Genomic DNA, 16,364 nt, shown 5'->3' with positions numbered 1-16,364 from the left:
GTCAGACCTCAGGTTACTCTCTAGACTCACCTCATCAGATGGTACATGTGTGTTATAAAGGGGGATTTCACTGAGACTCGGAAAAAAAGCAGCATCTGACTTCCTGCAAAGGGAACCAGATAAAGATCAAAATGTATTTTGCATAGAATACTGATATTTCTAATCTGGGGGAGTTTAGACATTCCACATTTGTTACTATATAGATACTGTCGTTTGAATTTTCAGAAGGCTGTCCAGTGTTTTTATCCGATGGGCAACAAAGCTTTGTATTTCTGTAGTTCTGAAGTGCAGTCTGGTCACCCAGGAGAAGTTAAGTCCAGATACAATGTAGGTGCTGGTGATTGAGCCGTAACAGCTTTCTGGGCTGGCCTCATTGGCTTTCCTGCCTCTTTCGCTTCCCAGAGCATAAACTTAAATCATCTCAGAAGGACAAGGTCCGCCAGTTCATGGTATTTACTCAGGCTGGCAAGAGAAGTGCCGCCCACTGCTTAGAGCAGAGCAAGTAGACACCAGACCTGGCCACAGACAGCTGCTTCCAGTACCCGAGCTTGTTCACAGGGAATCCATGAGAACCTCCGTGGACAGGAAGAAACTGGAGCAGCTGTATAACAGGTACAGAGGTAAGGGCACCAAGGCGCCGCACGTCCAGGGCACAGGGGTGGTGATTGGGAGTTTCCCATGCCGTGTCCCAAGGCCTCCGACCGTGTGCCGTGTTAGGAGCACAGTCCTGTCCTTTGCTGATGGTCAGCTATACAGTTTAGTTAGTTTAATCGGAACGTGGCTGCTGATGGCTCAAGGCTGGGGTGGGACAAGGCGCACAGAGTCTAAAGGCTGATGGGCAGCGAGGCCTCCTATACGCAGCCTGGGTCAGCTGTGGGGAGTCACTGGTGGGAGGCTTGGTGTCCAGGTCAGGGGGCTACGCCCGCTACGAGAGTGCTTTTCCCCAGCACTTCCACTGGGCAGGAGTACCTGGTGAGAAGGCTGCTTGAGAACTAGTCCACATCATCCAAGTAGTTCTGACAGGAGGTGCAGGTCGCCCTGCCCGCCACGGTTGGTGGTGCCCGAGTCCTGCAGCAGTGCCAGTGGCAGAAGCTTCTGGAAGAGCTCTTGGCAGAGAACCTGGTGTTGTCAGTTGGAGACAGTGGTTGTTTTTATTGAGATCTAGATTAAAAAAATAACCAAAAATGGCATTCTTTTTTTTTTTTTAATCTTAGTTCAGAAACCTTCTGTGGTTAAAAAAAACAGGTTTGTACTTGTAGTTCTCCAAAAAGGAACATTGTTTTCTGTGTGCTTTAGATTTTTTGGCTAAGTTAATTACTAAGCTGATTTTGTAAGTTCTACGCCCTGCAGATTTTTTAAGTTATTCAGATATGTGCAGCTGCCTTTGCAAAAATATTTTTGTATGAAAGTTATCTTTGTCCTTTAGTTCAAGATTTAGGCCCTAAAAATAAATACATAGAGACTGTTGACAAACATCTGTCTTTGCAGAATGTGTGCACGTGGACAGGCGCTTCCAAGCTGCTGCAGCACGCCCAGAGGCGCCGCGCGTGACGCCTGTCAGGGTGGCGTCAGGTGAGGCCACGGGAGACCCAGTGGCCTGCCCTCCTGACCTGTGCCGTGCTAGGAGCACGGGCTTGAGTCGGAGCGTGGTGAGCCCCTCTGTGCCGTGAGCCCGCTCTCAACCTGGGAGCGTAGAGTTGGAGGGCCTTGGTGACTGCTGGAGCGGTGGGCCAGTGGTCTCCTTGGGTGACGACGTACGTTAGAGGTGGTGCTGAGCACTGAGGAGTCTGACCTTGTGTGGTGAAGAGTCTGCTGCACTTGACCTTGCTCCGAGTGAAGTGCCACGGCCTGCTCTGGCGCCTCCCGCAGCAGCAGGCGGACGTCACCGCCAGGCAGGCCGGGAGGCCGGTGACCTCGCAGGGCCTCACCCGTGTGCCCTTGCTGATGCTTTAGTGGGCTTCACTGTTTGGTTTTCCCATGGAAAATTGCTAACTTCCTTAGTTGTAGTTCTAAACTAGAAATTAGGGGAGGGGTAAGCCAGAATTTCTCAGCTGTTAAACGTGGGTGTATAAACTAAATGACCAAAAAACAAGTGCTGTGCAGTGGTATTAGCACTATAACAAATGAAATCCCTTTTGAAAAATACATTATCTTTCTTTCGCCGTGACAAGGTGGTAACAAAAACTTGAACTCCTGTGAATACTTCACTATGCAATGTTTTTCATAGCAGTTTGCCTTTGGGCAGGCTAAAATTCTGTAAACTTGAATTTTTATTTTACTCTAGGGAAATCAAAATTTTTATTCATGGTGACATTTTCAGAGAAGTTTCAGTGATTTTTTTTCCCCCCTGAAAACCCAGAAACCTAGATTTTAAAAATAGGAGTATTTTCTGGATAAATTATTATCTGTTACTATTTCTTTCATATATACTTGAAAATTGCAGTGCATTCATCAATTGATGCATTAAAAATACATTCTTTCCACCCATTTTAGTAATACTTTTCAAAATATCCAAGTTTTTAACTTATTTTTCCCTTAATGTTAACTGTAGACCCACAAGATGAAAATAAAATTGGAATTTATGGGATTCAACAGTTTTGTGATGATTTAAGCCTAGATCCTGCCAGTATCACAGTTTTGGTTATCGCGTGGAAATTCAGGGCTGCAACTCAATGTGAATTTAGCAAAAAGGAATTTGTAGACGGCATGACACAACTTGGGTAAGTAAACTGGTGTCAGTTTAAGCTTTTTCAGAAAGGAAAGTATTTTAAATGTTATTTTTCAGCGACCTGTAAATTTCATATCAATTTGTGTCCTTTGTATATTTTACAAATTTCTTGTGCATTTGTACTATTAAACCTTTAGTTTTCTTTTAAATTCCAATTAAGGTTTTGTTCAGTATTTTTATTCAGATTAATTCCTTTTGTTACACTTTCTCCTTTTTAATGTTTTCCTTCCAGTTTTGAGTTATCATAAACATCCAGGTGTTTTTGTTTGTTTTCAGCCATTTATTTCATAATACTGTGTACTAAGTGTATAATTTGCTGTGTTGCTGCATTAAGCATTAATAAAATGCCATTCTGTCTTTTGCGTGTAAAACTTCTCTGCTCTACCTATAGTTGGAGTAAAAGGTTCATTAATACCTTAAGATGTTTCTTACTTATTAGGTGAGTCAGAGAAGTACATGAAAGCACATAACATAAATAGCTTTTAACCATTAAGCTTACTGCACTGTTTCATGAAGTGTGTAGAAGCCGACCTGCTGACTTGCTGACACTCTGAGGTCTCAGTGTTGACAACTTAAACTCACTTATTTTTAGCTCCCAAAGGAGCTCGAAAGCCTTAGGTAAACATGTTCTAAGGCTGTGCAGACAGGGTGCTTGTTTTCAGTAAAACAAGAGGAGTCTGTCAAGATGATAAGTTCTATGAGACTTTATTTCTAATATCTTACCACATTCCAGGTAGTTGAATAAAACCAATTTAAAACCAACCAAACAGGTATCTTTATAACAGTGTTGTAACCGCACTTGTGTTCATATTCTTTGCACCTGGGAAAGCCTAGAAGAAGCTGCAGTGATCTTAGAACTGGCTGCTGCTGCTGCTGCTAAGTCGCTTCAGTTGTGTCCGACTCTGTGCGACCCCATAGACAGCAGCCCACCAGGCTCCTCTGTCCCTGGGATTCTCCAGGCAAGAACGCTGGAGTGGGTTGCCATTTCCTTCTCCAATGCAGGAAAGTGAAAAGTCAAAGTGAAGTCGCTCAGTCGTGCCCGACCCTCAGTGACCCCATGGACTGCAGCCTGCTGGGCTCCTCTGTCCGTGGGATTTTCCAGGCAAGAGTACCAGAAAGACTGGTTAAAAGAGCAGTCCATGACTGGTGGACCACAGTTACCCCACCTGTTAAAATTGCCCCCAAATAGGAGCTTTTGGAAATAAGTGCTTCTCACAGAGACAATTAATGGTATTTCTTAGACATTGCCTAGGAATACATCATACAAATAAAATTTTTAAGTTCCTATTAGCCTATGACGTGTCATAACTTTAAATACATATATTAACGATTTTGAGCATGGATCTTCCCAAAATGTTTTTAGATCATCTCACACCCTGTTATCTGGAGTTTACAGAATATAATTTAAGGTCACAAGTTAGTGATGGTCAGTGGCTTGCTCTCTCTCCACACCTCATGGGGCGGTTAAAGGTGAAAGTACCATTTAAAATATTAAACAAAAGTTTTATGAATGTATTAGTGAACTGTGCTGTGGAGAATAACCTGTGCTTCTAGGGACGTGAAGGACTATTTGCCTCTAAATAGTGCTGAGCTCTAGAAATACTCGGGCTTCTGTATCTGCTCTGTTATGATTTCCTCACACTTTTCCTGGCTGTTGACTCCTGACTGTGGTTAGAATACCTGCCTTTAACAGTTAATTCTACACCTTTTCTTTGGGTGCTTGAGGATTCTTAGATAAACTGAATAAACTTTATGAAATACCTTGACATTTTTAAAAACAAAAAATTGTGTGTGGGTCTTCCCTGCTGTACCCATGGGTCTTTTTATCTGTCTTTAACCCAGCACCACATATTCTTAATTGTTGCAGCTTTAGAATGAGTCTTGATGAGTTAGTAAAGTCTTCCCACATTGTTCATCCACTGCAAGACTGTTAGTGTCCTTATTTCAGCGGGGGAAGAAGAGTCTTTCCCACAAACGGTGCTGACACAGTGAGCAGCCTCGGCGCCTCCTTCATCCCGTGCCTGGAGGCTGCTGGGCGGACTGTGGCCCGTGCAAGACACTGAGGCCCAGAGCTTAGACAGAGGAAGAAACTATAACCTCGGGTTAAGCTTTTTCAGAAAAGACAGAAAAACTACTAACCATAAATGAAAAGAGTGGTAAGTTGGACTTGATCAAAGTTAAAAACAGCATCAAAAGATGCTGTTGGGAAAATGAAAAAGATAAAACAGTGGGAAAAAATATTTGTTCTCTCTTTGTGTATGTTATAATCACTATAAAAACATAAAATTCAATCTGAAAGAATCCAAGAAAAAAAGGACAAAAGGAAAATTAACTTGCGGTGGGACAGATAGCAAGCCCATGATAAAATGGAGGATTTAAGCTAAAAATGTTTGCATTTACATAATCACATTAAATGTAAGTGAACTAAATGCTAGGTGGGTTTTTAAAAGTCAGCTACTGTATATACTGTCTGCAGTAGATACAACTGAGACATAAGGGCACAGAACAGTTTGAGGGACAGAGTCTAAAGTAGTGTGCAAGCAGGAACCAAAAATAGGCTGGTGTGGCTGTTAATATGTTAGAACAAGCTTTAATGCAGAAAGTAATTCTACAGATAATGAAAGACATTTTCTTTTTTTTTTTTTTTGGTGGAAAAAGAAAAGGTGCTTTTACTCAGGAGGCCAGCAACCTGGGAAGATGGTGGGCTGGTGTCCTCAGACCACCTCTGAGTTGCTGGTTAGGGGACAGAAAATTGAAAGTGGAGTGCCAGTCAGCTCCAGCCACTCTCTGGAGGCTTGCCCTGCAGTGGTCGGGACATGTCATCTCCATGGTCTTCTGCCTCTGCCATCTATGGCCCTGGAGTCCTGTGGATACACATCCTGTGAGTTCCCGGCTCCCCAGCTCCAGCCCAAGGCAGGCAGAGCAGGATGGTATTAGCACCTGGATCACATTCCCTGAAGACCTCATATGATGTCTCAACTAGAGACATTTCGACACAGAGAAACCAACCGGCGTGTAGATGAGTGAGACAGCAAGGAGGGAAGGTCGTATGTAAGTGAATTAAAGAGCGAGGAGAAGAGGGAAGAGTGGAGGCAGGAGGAATCTGAAGACCATCTCTTAATGATAAAAGGTTTATCTTACCAGGACAGTACAGTTTATTTAAAGCAGAAATCAAAACTCTAAAGAAAATGATAGACATCTGCCAGCACAGTGGGGAATACATCTTCCTATCTTCTCATACACATCTTACCAACTGGTAGACTAAGTGGATGAAAAATCAGTAGTGAATAGAAGATTCGGAAAAGGAAATAGAACACTGCCCTTGATGTTGAGGAATACGTATTCTTTTCAAAAAGAACGCTTAGGAATATTGACATAAACAGGGCACAAGGTAAGATGCAAGTGTCCCAGAGTTGAAGTGATACAGCGTGTTTTCTGACCACAATAACAAAAAAGAGAGCTAGCTAGGTTGAAATCTGTATGGATACTGGACCTCTGAATAACCCTTGGGTTGAGAAAGAAGTTACGACAGAAATTAGAAAGCTTTTCGAGTGATGAAACTATGAGAACACGTGGGAGTCAGCCTCTGAGATGCATATTTTAGAAAGCTGAAACTCAGGAAGGAAAGCATCCATCTCAGCAAGTAGAGAAAAGAACAGGAGATTAAACTCAGAGTACAGACACAGGGAATTACAATTTTAAACAGGCAGTAATTTAATGATATTTTTAAAAAGCTATAAGTAGAAATGATTCATAAAGCCAAAACCTTGGTATTTGAGAAGACCAGTAAAGTAATGAATGCCACATATGGCATATAGAAAGAAAGGGGACGTCACTATAGACCCTGCAGATAAATGAGACTGTATTATGAACAACTTTATGTTTATAAATTTGAAAAATGAAATACAGCAGTTCTTTAAAAAATGACAACTTACTGAAATGGGAATGTGAAGACATAGTTCTGTAAATCTTAGAGAGTCAGAACCCATAATTTAAAATCTTTTCAAGGAGAACACTCGTGGCCATGATTGGTTCACTGGCACATCTTACCCAACTTTTAATAAAGAGAATAACACCAGTTTCACACCAGAGAAGAGTAAGGAAAAAAACACTCCTAGCATGTTTTGAGGCCAGCATAGCTTCGATAGTAAGACCTAGAAAGGACATGTTGAAAAGGGAAAATTATAAATCTCTCTCAGTCATAAGAATCAAAAGACACATATGATGAACAAAAATCCTAACCAGATTTTCAGCAAAATAAATCAAGCCTCCAGAACAAGTCAACCAAAAGTCAGGATAAATTGTGATGACAGGTCATTGTAGTCCAGGAGCGCGAGATCTGTTTCCCATCACACAGTCACCCAATGGGATTTCTTGCAGTAACAGAAAAGGGAGGACTGGCTGTTTTATCAGTGTGTAGCATGGCACTTGCAGTAATTAGCGGTACGTGGAGTGGGGCAGGATGAGAGCCGGGAAACACTTGGGTTTCCAGAACACTTGATTTATGGCAGAGGTAGCCTTTTAGAGATGTGGAGAAGGAATGGCTTTTCACAAAAGGGTCCTGAGGGAACTGGCTAGTTGTATGGGAAAACTCATATGGCTTCCCTGGTGGCTCAGATGGTAAAGAATTCGCCTGTAATGCAGGAGACCCAGGTTCAATTCCTTGGTTGGGAAGATCTCCTGGAGAAGGAAATGGCCACCCACTCCAGTATTCTTGCTTAGAGAATTCCATGGACAGAGGAGCCTGGCGGGCTGTAGGCAATGGGATCACAAAGAGCTGGACACGACTGAGCGACCAACAGTTTCGTGGGAGAAGGTTTGTCTTGGTCTCTGCCTCAGACTGTACATATAGTCAGTTCAGTGAGTTGTAGATCTCAGGGCAAAAGGCTGCAGGCAGAGAATACCTACAGCCGTACGGTAGCGCAGGTGGTAAAACGTCATCAGAAACCCCCGCAGACAAGACTAGTGAGTCAATTGTGCTGCCCTGAAATCAGAACTTCTGACCAGAAAGCACCAGGAGGCATTGGCATGGGGAAGGAGGGGCAGGGGCCGTGAGACGCTCTGCTGACCTGAGAACCCCCAAACAACAAAAAGGAGACCTGCTGAGAACGGACAGGAGACACGGCCACGCCCTTCACAGAGGACGCTTTCCAAGGGGCTAGTGAAGATACAGCAGGTACTCAGCCTCACTCACAGGGTGGGGTAGGGGGTGCAGACTAGGAGCACGTCAAACTAGGCCCTCCCAGGCCCTCTTCTAGGGCAGCTGGTGCGTCTCGCCGGTGGGCAGTCGCCCTGGAGAAGGGTTTGACAAGAATTGTGGACTTGTGGGTGGGTGTCTGCCTCACACATTCACGTGTGTGCCAGGATACACATACGGGAACCTTTAGCATTCTTCGTGACCAGAAAACTAGAAACAGCCAAAATGCTTCCCTGTAGCACAGCGGCTCGCAGTGTGACTGCGGTGGCTGAGACGGCGGCGATGAACCACCAGAGCCCACGTGTCGCACGCGTGAGCCTCCACACAACGTAGGCACAGAAACCCAGACACAAAGCAGAACTCGGGAGTTCCCATTTGTTAGCTGCAAAGCAGGGATAACTGATGGGCCCGCCAAGGAGCGCTAGTGCTGTGGTGGAGGCGCGGAGAAGAGCGGGGGTGACAGCCTGGAGGAGGAGGGCGGTGGTGGGAGGGGCTGGGGTCCCGCTCACCCGCCAGACGCCGAGCTCCACGCGGGCTCGGGGACCTGCCACACTGGGGCACGCGGGTCAGTGACGTGTGGCTCTCAGCCTCCTCCTTGCCCTGCAGTCAAACGACAGATTTTATGTTTCGTTGTTCTGAACCCTGCTTTAGTGAGGGCTTTTAATTATTCCTGAAGGTTGTTGACTTTTTGGAGGAAAATCCAGTTTTAAAGCGATAGAGTGCTTTTCCTGTGTTGGCTGTTCTAAGTCCAGCCCACTGTAATGAAGCATGCCCTGGACACTGGCCCGAGTCTGCGGGCCTGTCGCCTCCGGGATGGTACAGGCTGCAGGTCGGCTCAGCTCTGCCCTCAGCGAGGGCCCAGGTCTTCCCGCCCCGTCTCCATCATGCCCGGCTGCAGGGCTTATCCCTGGCTGTATTCCAGCCCACACAGCAAGGAGAGCCTTGCAGCTACTGTGGGTTTTCTTTACTTTTAATGACATCTCTGTGTGCGTGGTAAGTCTCTTCATTTATGTCCAACTCTTTGCGACCCCAGTGGGCCAGGCTCCTCTGTCCCTTAGATTCTCCAGGCAAGAACACTGGAGTGGGCTTCCATTTCATCCTCCAGGGGATCTTCCCGACCTAGGGATTGAACTTGGATCTCCTGTATCTCCTCCGCTGGCAGGTGGGTTCTTTAACCACTGCGCCCCCTGGGAAGCCCAGTGGCCTCTCTTCTAAGATGCAGTCCATGTGCCATATAAATCAGTGGGTTTGGTTCACAGAACGTGAGGTTATCACCACAAACAGGGCTAGCCCTTTCTAGCCCTTGTAGCCAGAGCAGGGACCTTAGCTCCGCCCTTAGGCCCGAGCCTCAGGCCGCATCGGAGCGCGGGGAGGCTGGAGGCCTGTCCGCCACCCGCGACGCCCACGTGAGGCTCTGTTCCTGTCCCAGGTGCGACAGCACAGAGCAGCTGAGAGCCCTACTGCCTGGACTGGAGCAGGAGCTGAAGGATGCGGTGAAGTTCAAGGCCCTTTACCAGTTCACCTTCACCTTTGCTAGGAGCCCGGGGCAGAAAGGGCTAGGTGAGTATACCTGCCAGACGCCAGTCAGCTCGAGAGGCCGCATGGGCATGGCCAGCGGGGCTCTGGGCGGGCCCCTCCTCTGGGGTCCCGACTGAGGGTGCCCCTTGCCACTGGGACAGTCCCACGTGCTCCAGCCCCTCAGCCTGCAGTCACTCCTGACGTGTGGAGCCAAAAATACGATTTTAAATGTGGAGTAATTTTCAGATGCTCTGCATTCTCTCCTATTGATGTGTAATTGTCTAATGGGTTAGAGACGCGGGCAGGTGACATTAATCTCGTCCTGGGCTGGGGATTTAACATTAACTTACTTAAACTAATTCTGATGCGTGTTGGATTATATTTTTCTTCTTCTTTCAGAGATGTATGATTTTGCCAAAATGTTACTTGCGCATTACCGTATGTGGTATATACAGAAAATCTTTAGCTTGTATTTCCGGTTTGAGGTTTTGGTTTATTTGAGGATTATAAAATCCGCTTATTTCTGTTGCCATGTCACAGAGAACCTCAAACTCAGGGTTTCGAGCAGCCATCATTTTTATGGCGTATGATCCTTTGGCTCAGGGCTCTGCAGGGCTCCGCCAGGCAGCCCTCTGTGCCACGCGGGTCGGCTCAGACGCCCAGCAGTGTTCCCGCTGCCGCTGGACGCCGCCCGCACTGGCTGACCGGGGCTCCCCTGCAGGGCGGTGATCCCGCTGGAAGGCTGCAGGGCTGCAGGCAGGGGAGGTGGGAGCTGCCTGGAAGTCCTCAGCATTGGTTCCATCTGAAGTCATCGCATTTGCCGTGCTTTTAAAATTCCACTGTAACTTCTAAGAGGTTGTAAATTAGTCCAAGTTAATCACCTGTTTTAAAGTTTTATAAATTTACTTTCTTTGGTCATGAAGTTCGGTGTGAGGAGAAGTATTTTGAAGCACTTTTGCAGCATGGAGCCCAGCATAGCCTCTATTTTAAGTAGCTTTGCCTGAGTATCAGGCAGCAGAAAAGGAGAAATTTATAGTTTATCCTGTAATTCCTTTACTGAGAGAAAAAAAAATCATTATCTTATCTACTTTATACCTATAGACAAATGAGATGTTTATCAGAAATCAGTCGCTGAAGAATTGGAACAGTTACTGATTTCGTGTCTGTGCTTCATGAGACTCATTGAAAGAACATAAAATCGTATTAAAGGGAACAATAGCTTCTTCAGGAAAATTATTACATACCTGGACACTTCACAGACATCACAGTTTATTTTAGAAGATTTTTTGAGGGTTTTTTACAAAAAGATAACAAAGCCGGTGAGTATAGGGGAGCAGAAGGGAGGCTTGAGGTGGGAGGGCAGCAACCCCAGAACTGATCCCCGTTGTTCTATCAAAGAAACGGGCACAAGGTTGTAAAGCAGCTGTTATTTGCTTTTGTTGCTCAGTGACTCAGTTGCTTCTGACTCTTTGCAACTCCATGGACTGCAGCATTCCAGGCTTCCCTGTCCTTCACTATCTCCCAAAGCAGCTGTACTTCAATTAAAAAAAAAAAAAAGTAATTTTACAGCTGTGAACCCCAGATGGAACAATTGATTTTACAGTTTCCAAAGTTTATGACATTGTCTGTCTTCTGAAGGGTTAAATATAATTTAAAGAGGTTGATTCAGGTGTTCCTGTAATTCCTAAAAAAGTGTGGACAGCAGTGGAAAGGGGTGGAAAAACAGCCTACAGGTCAAGGCTTCATCCCCTTCAGACCTGTGTGCCTGTTGTGTGGCAAGAGGGGCACGTGCCGTTTAGTGGCGGTTCCTTAGCCTAGCGCTGCTTCACTGCTGAGTCGTGTCCAACTCTTTGCCACCCCACGGACTGTACCTCGCCAGGATCCTCTGTGCATGAGGTTTTCCAGGCAAGAAAACTAGAGTGGGTTGCCATTTCCTCCTCTTTAGCCTAGTTAAAGTCACTCAGTCATGTCTGACTCTTTGTGACCCCAGAGACTATTCAGTCCATGCAGTTCTCCAGGCCAGAACACTGGAGTCGGTAGCCGTTCCCTCCTCCAGGGCATCTTCCTGACCCAGGGATCAAACTGGGGTTTCCTGCACTGCAGGCGGATTCTTTACCAGCTGAGCCACTAGGGACGCCCCCTAGTAGAGGAGGTGATTAACACTCCTTGACGCTTTGCTTTAATGTGAGATACTTGGCATGGCTTATACTGGCTAGAGTCTGTAATCAGCTGGCTTTGAGAAATCATAATTTTTGAGGAAGTAAAGTTTCATGATTATTAACTAATTTTTCCATCAGCCCAAAGATTCTTTTTTGACAGAATGATCATCTTTATGATCTAATTCTAAATGGAGCATCACAGACATAAATTTTACTTAGGAACATCTTATAATCATTTTCTTACTCAGGAGGTAGGGTTTTTCAGAGGTTATTAGAAAGAAAATAGCTGCTCTGATGATTCCTTTCATGGTCAGTAGATTTTGTTCTTGATCTCAGCTCTCACGTCTATCACTTGGAGTGTTGCGGTGGTTTTGCAAGCGGCCGGGTCCATCAGGACAGCACTCAGCGTGTTTACTGAGGTGATGCTGGGGCTCTGAAAATGCAGGCAGCTACTATGAGTTGTGTGCTTTACAAATATGCACATCGGGAACTTTATAAGAAGGGTTTCTAGGACCAAACGAACCCAAAGTTGACCAGATTTAATGTCTGCCATAAAGCTTTATTTTTCTCTCTTCCCCAGGTTTGCCTCCATTTCTCATTGTGAGACTTTCCCTCACTAAGATGAGTTTAGATTCTCCTCAGTGATAAGGAAGTAGACTCAGCAGGACGAGGGCCCACGGGCAAGGTCCAGCCAGCCTTCTCTCCTGCCTGTTCCTCAAGTTTTCTGACCACTGCTTTCTTGCTAGGACTCCAGGTTATTTCAGACTGAGTTATCTTGTGGACGTTAAACACACAGGAAATAGAGGCATTTTATTTGAGGTTGGCTACTACTCACGTATTCCTTGCTCATCCATTTCTAATGATTGACCTGGGAACCTCAGGTCAGAACTTCAGCTTTTATGACTTCTGTCCAAGTCGGGCCAAACCAGATTTAGATGAAAATCTTTTGGAAGGTGTTTAGTAGAATATTTTGCATTGAAAGCATTTGTTACCTTAAACATTTATTTATCGGCTTTTTACATTCATTCTCCTGGCACACACACATAAGCACTATTTCAGTGCAGGACTGTTGTATCATCTGAAAGCGATGAGCTCTAGCCAACCTAGTTGAAGGGTGTCAGCTTCAAAAAGTTACCTTCTCAGGCCCTTGATGTTCTGGTGTATCAATCACACAGAAATAAATCGACACCAGCCTTGCAGTGAGCAGAGAATGAGTCCCTCTCCTGCAGCCCTGACGCTCAGCTTCTGTGTCCGTGAACATCTCATCTCATGATGCAGCCCACGGCGTCAGTCTGTTTAGACATGAAATCGTTGCTACCGTCCAGCTGGGGGAAAATGAGGACATTGACTTTTACTAGTGACCAAACAACATGCTAATTTGTCTTGGCTTTATCTTAAGAAATCCCAAGAGTTTATGATACTTAACGGGATTGACTTTTGAATCAGATTCCATCTTAGTTCTTACCGTGGCAAGGAAGGTCTGTTTGGAAAGCACTGTGTCCCTTCCTTTCTAAACAAGTTTTTAACTTGTAGTTCATCACTTAGAAAGTGCGTGGGGCTGTTTTTTTTTTTTAATGGGTATATAAATGGTATGCATTAATCATATCCAGCTAATCATATCCAGGTCGGTCCAGGTGTCAAGAAAGCCCAGTACATGAGAAAAGCAGAGTCTTCATAATGGATTAATTAGGGGATAATTATTGACACATCCAGCTATACTAGTACACAAATCGTTTTCCAAAGCCATTTTCCCCAAGGTACCAAATAAGATTCAGCTTCAGGAGCTCTTCTATAAGCCTTAGACCTCATGCAACCATGGGTAAGACTGCCGAGTGTTACTAAGTGACACCAGCGTACCAAGAAGTGGTCACTGTGCTGTGTTAAAAGGAGTTGGGACTCACTGAGCGCTTTCTCTCTTTTTGCCAGATTTGGAAATGGCCGTCGCATACTGGAATCTGGTGTTATCTGGAAGGTTTAAGTTTCTAGATCTTTGGAACACCTTCTTGTTGGTAAGGGTCTTCCTGCTTGCCGGATCCCCATGTGAGGGATCAGCCAGGCCGGTTACTGTCCTAATAACCGATTGCTTGTCTGTGGGCCCAAGGAACCAGTGTCCCCAGCGGTGATCCCAGGGAGCCCACCCGCGGCCACACTCTGCCTCCCGCGGAAAGTGGTGCCCATGGGCTCGGGCCAGGCTGCTCGAGGCCACCTCCAGCCTGTGTGTCTGTGGTCCCCGCCCCAGGGTGTTCATGGGCTGAGACTGCTCAGTGACCATGGCCAAGGGGAGGGTGCGGGCTGCCAGGCCCGTCCCTGACTGCGGGAGGTGACTGTGTTGTCCTGCTCAGGGTCCCCCGCTCTGTGAGGACCAGTCCTTCTAGTGGAGGGGTGTGGGACAGCCCTCTAGCAGCAGCCTGGGGAAGGACCCCAGCATGTGCAGTGGGAGGCCCGGGGCATGTGGGGGGGCAGTGGGGGGTCCAGGGCACACGGCGGGGCAGCCAGAGGCCGGGCGTGCGGTGGGCAGCAGGAGGCCCGGGGCGTGCGGGGGGGCAGCAGGGGGGCCCGGGATGCACGGGGGGGTTAGCGCTGGGCCCGGAGTGCGCACAGGGGGCGCAGCGGGGGGGCCCGGGGCATGCGGGGGGCAGCAGGAGGCCCGTTCTGGGGGGACAGGCCTGCTGCGCGGGGGGACACACCTGCTGCGCTGAGGGACACGCCTGCTGCGCGGCAGGCAGCAGGAGCAGAAGAGTGATGCATCGCGTGCACGTGCTCTGGAGTGTGAGACGAGCTTGGGAGCCATCTGTGGACACACACACTCACGTGTGCAGAGACAGGCCTTAGGGGCCTGGGAGCCTCCGGGAGACCTGGGGCTGCTCTCCAGCTGGGGCCCCCGAGGAGCAGGGCGGGTCCTCCGGTGTCTGAAGCGTCCAGTGGCCGGGCGCGCCCACCCCTGCAGAGAGCCGCCTGGCTCACAGGAGGTGAGCACCTCCAGATGCTGCTTGCCCATGCTGTTTCTGAGCTGGTTTCAGGCTTGGACAAAGAGATTAAAAATGCTGCCTTTCTATTTGAAATAAAAGTCAATAATTTTTGTTTTATTTTGTGTTTCAATAAGTCTGCCTTCTGCAGCTGCACGTTGGCATCATGCAGCTCTTAACACTGACCCAAAGCGCTGTTGCTGGATTAACTTCCGACAGTGCTGGTCTGGTCCTCACGCCTGGTCACATTATGTCCTGAGATCACCAGGCTGAGAGCTCCGTCTGAGCCAGCGGTCTGCTGGTTTTTCCTCTTGTGTTTTAGGAGCATCACAAACGATCAATCCCAAGGAACACTTGGAACCTTCTTCTAGATTTTGGAAACATGATCGCAGATGACATGTCCAACTATGATGAAGAAGGTAGGCAAAGTCCACAGACCTCAGGAGATGGCCAGGGGGCAGGTGGGTCCCCGTTGACCCCTGCCCGACCCCATGTGTGAGACAGGAGTGATGAAGTGCCTAGTACTCACTTACTACGTCCTGTAAACCCCACAAGAGAAAATACCGCTCACATTAAAGTCAGGAGGACCTCTTCTGAGCTGAAGCTTTCACGGTGGGTGTGCAGAGGCCCCGAGGCAGGACCACAAGCAGGACGGTGACTGCGGCCCGCTGACCCCGTGTGGCCAGCGGTTATTCCATCACGCCGCCGAAGCACACAGCGGAGCCCCGCCTGTGTACTCACCTGAGCACGGCCACACCTGCTGCACTGTGGGCGCTGCCCGCTCGGAAAGAATGTCCACCCCGAGCCCCCTCTGCCCAGCGCGGACGTGACCGCGGACATGCTCAGCGGGGCTGGCAGTGGGTGCTGCTCACAGACGCGTGCACACCGGCACACAGCACCTGCCACTCCCGGCTGGCCAGAGCCGAGGAGGGTAATTCCAGCTGATCCATCACATGTAGAAGTTTAAAAAGTTTAAAATCATTTGAGTTCATGAGATATAAATGTTGGATTGTGAGAAAATCCTTTGACTATAAAAAATATTGTTCTAAAATGCCGATTTTTTCACACATTTTGCTTTCCTTTAGGAGCATGGCCTGTTCTCATAGATGATTTCGTAGAATATGCACGGCCAGTGGTCGCAGGTGATAAAGGCAGTCGTGTCTCGGCAGAAAATTGAGTTGGATTTAGATGAAAGGGAGCCTCGTCCTGCAGGAGATGCTGGCCAGCTGTGCCTGTCACCCATTTCCTCCTGACCAGTCGTGAGCCTGGAGACCCTCTTCCGCTGCTTAGAGAAGACGCCGCTGACTATTGGCGCCGCACGGAGACCCTCCGCGATCGCGGCCGGGCGCCTGGGGACGGGGCCCTAGCTCTGCTGTGGAGCCCTCCGCGTGACTGTGGAGGGGCGGGGCCTGTCTGCAGTCTCCCACCTTCAGATCACGGCGAGCCCTGCGCCCACACCCACTGGTTGTCTGGGAACCACACCTAAGAAACCGCCGGTCAGGCGGCCGGACACATGTCCTGAGAAGACAGTCGTAGACACTGAGGTTTTTAGATTTGGTGCCAGGATTAAGACATAAGTTTTTTGAATCATCCAGATTTATCAGCTCTGTTTCCTCTGGATGATCATGGGAATGATTTTACAGGTCGGCGGGCTGTTGAGGTTTGCACAGCAACTTCAGACCGTGTGCAAGTCAGCGGGTCTGCTTACTGCTAACAGTGTCAGTTCAGCTTCCTAAGAAGCTTCATAAAGTATGCAAGTATGCTTCTTTTTAAAAAATGTATTTTATTACATTTAA

At 47.4% G+C, this 16,364-nt stretch overlaps 1 protein-coding gene across 7 annotated transcripts in view; it reads left to right on the top strand.

The window, feature by feature from the left end:
• DCUN1D2 (defective in cullin neddylation 1 domain containing 2) overlaps positions 1-16,364 on the top strand; it is an 18,915-nt gene extending 2,551 nt beyond the window's left edge. The window contains exons 3-9 of one of the 7 annotated variants that reach the window (XM_055543080.1): positions 403-620; positions 1,489-1,572; positions 2,552-2,720; positions 9,355-9,485; positions 13,529-13,611; positions 14,891-14,987; positions 15,654-16,364. In XM_055543080.1, the coding sequence (XP_055399055.1) occupies positions 566-620; positions 1,489-1,572; positions 2,552-2,720; positions 9,355-9,485; positions 13,529-13,611; positions 14,891-14,987; positions 15,654-15,745 (711 nt within the window). In that variant the 5' untranslated portion in view covers positions 403-565 and the 3' untranslated portion in view covers positions 15,746-16,364. The other 6 variants (XM_055543081.1, XM_055543083.1, XR_008701171.1 and 3 more) reach the window with 6 other exon arrangements.

Source organism: Bubalus kerabau, chromosome 12 (assembly GCF_029407905.1).
Source record: "Bubalus kerabau isolate K-KA32 ecotype Philippines breed swamp buffalo chromosome 12, PCC_UOA_SB_1v2, whole genome shotgun sequence".
Classification (NCBI taxonomy): Eukaryota; Metazoa; Chordata; class Mammalia; order Artiodactyla; family Bovidae; genus Bubalus; species Bubalus kerabau.
The sequence above is the reverse complement of the archived record's forward strand: the minus strand, read 5'-3'. Positions and strand labels throughout refer to the sequence as shown.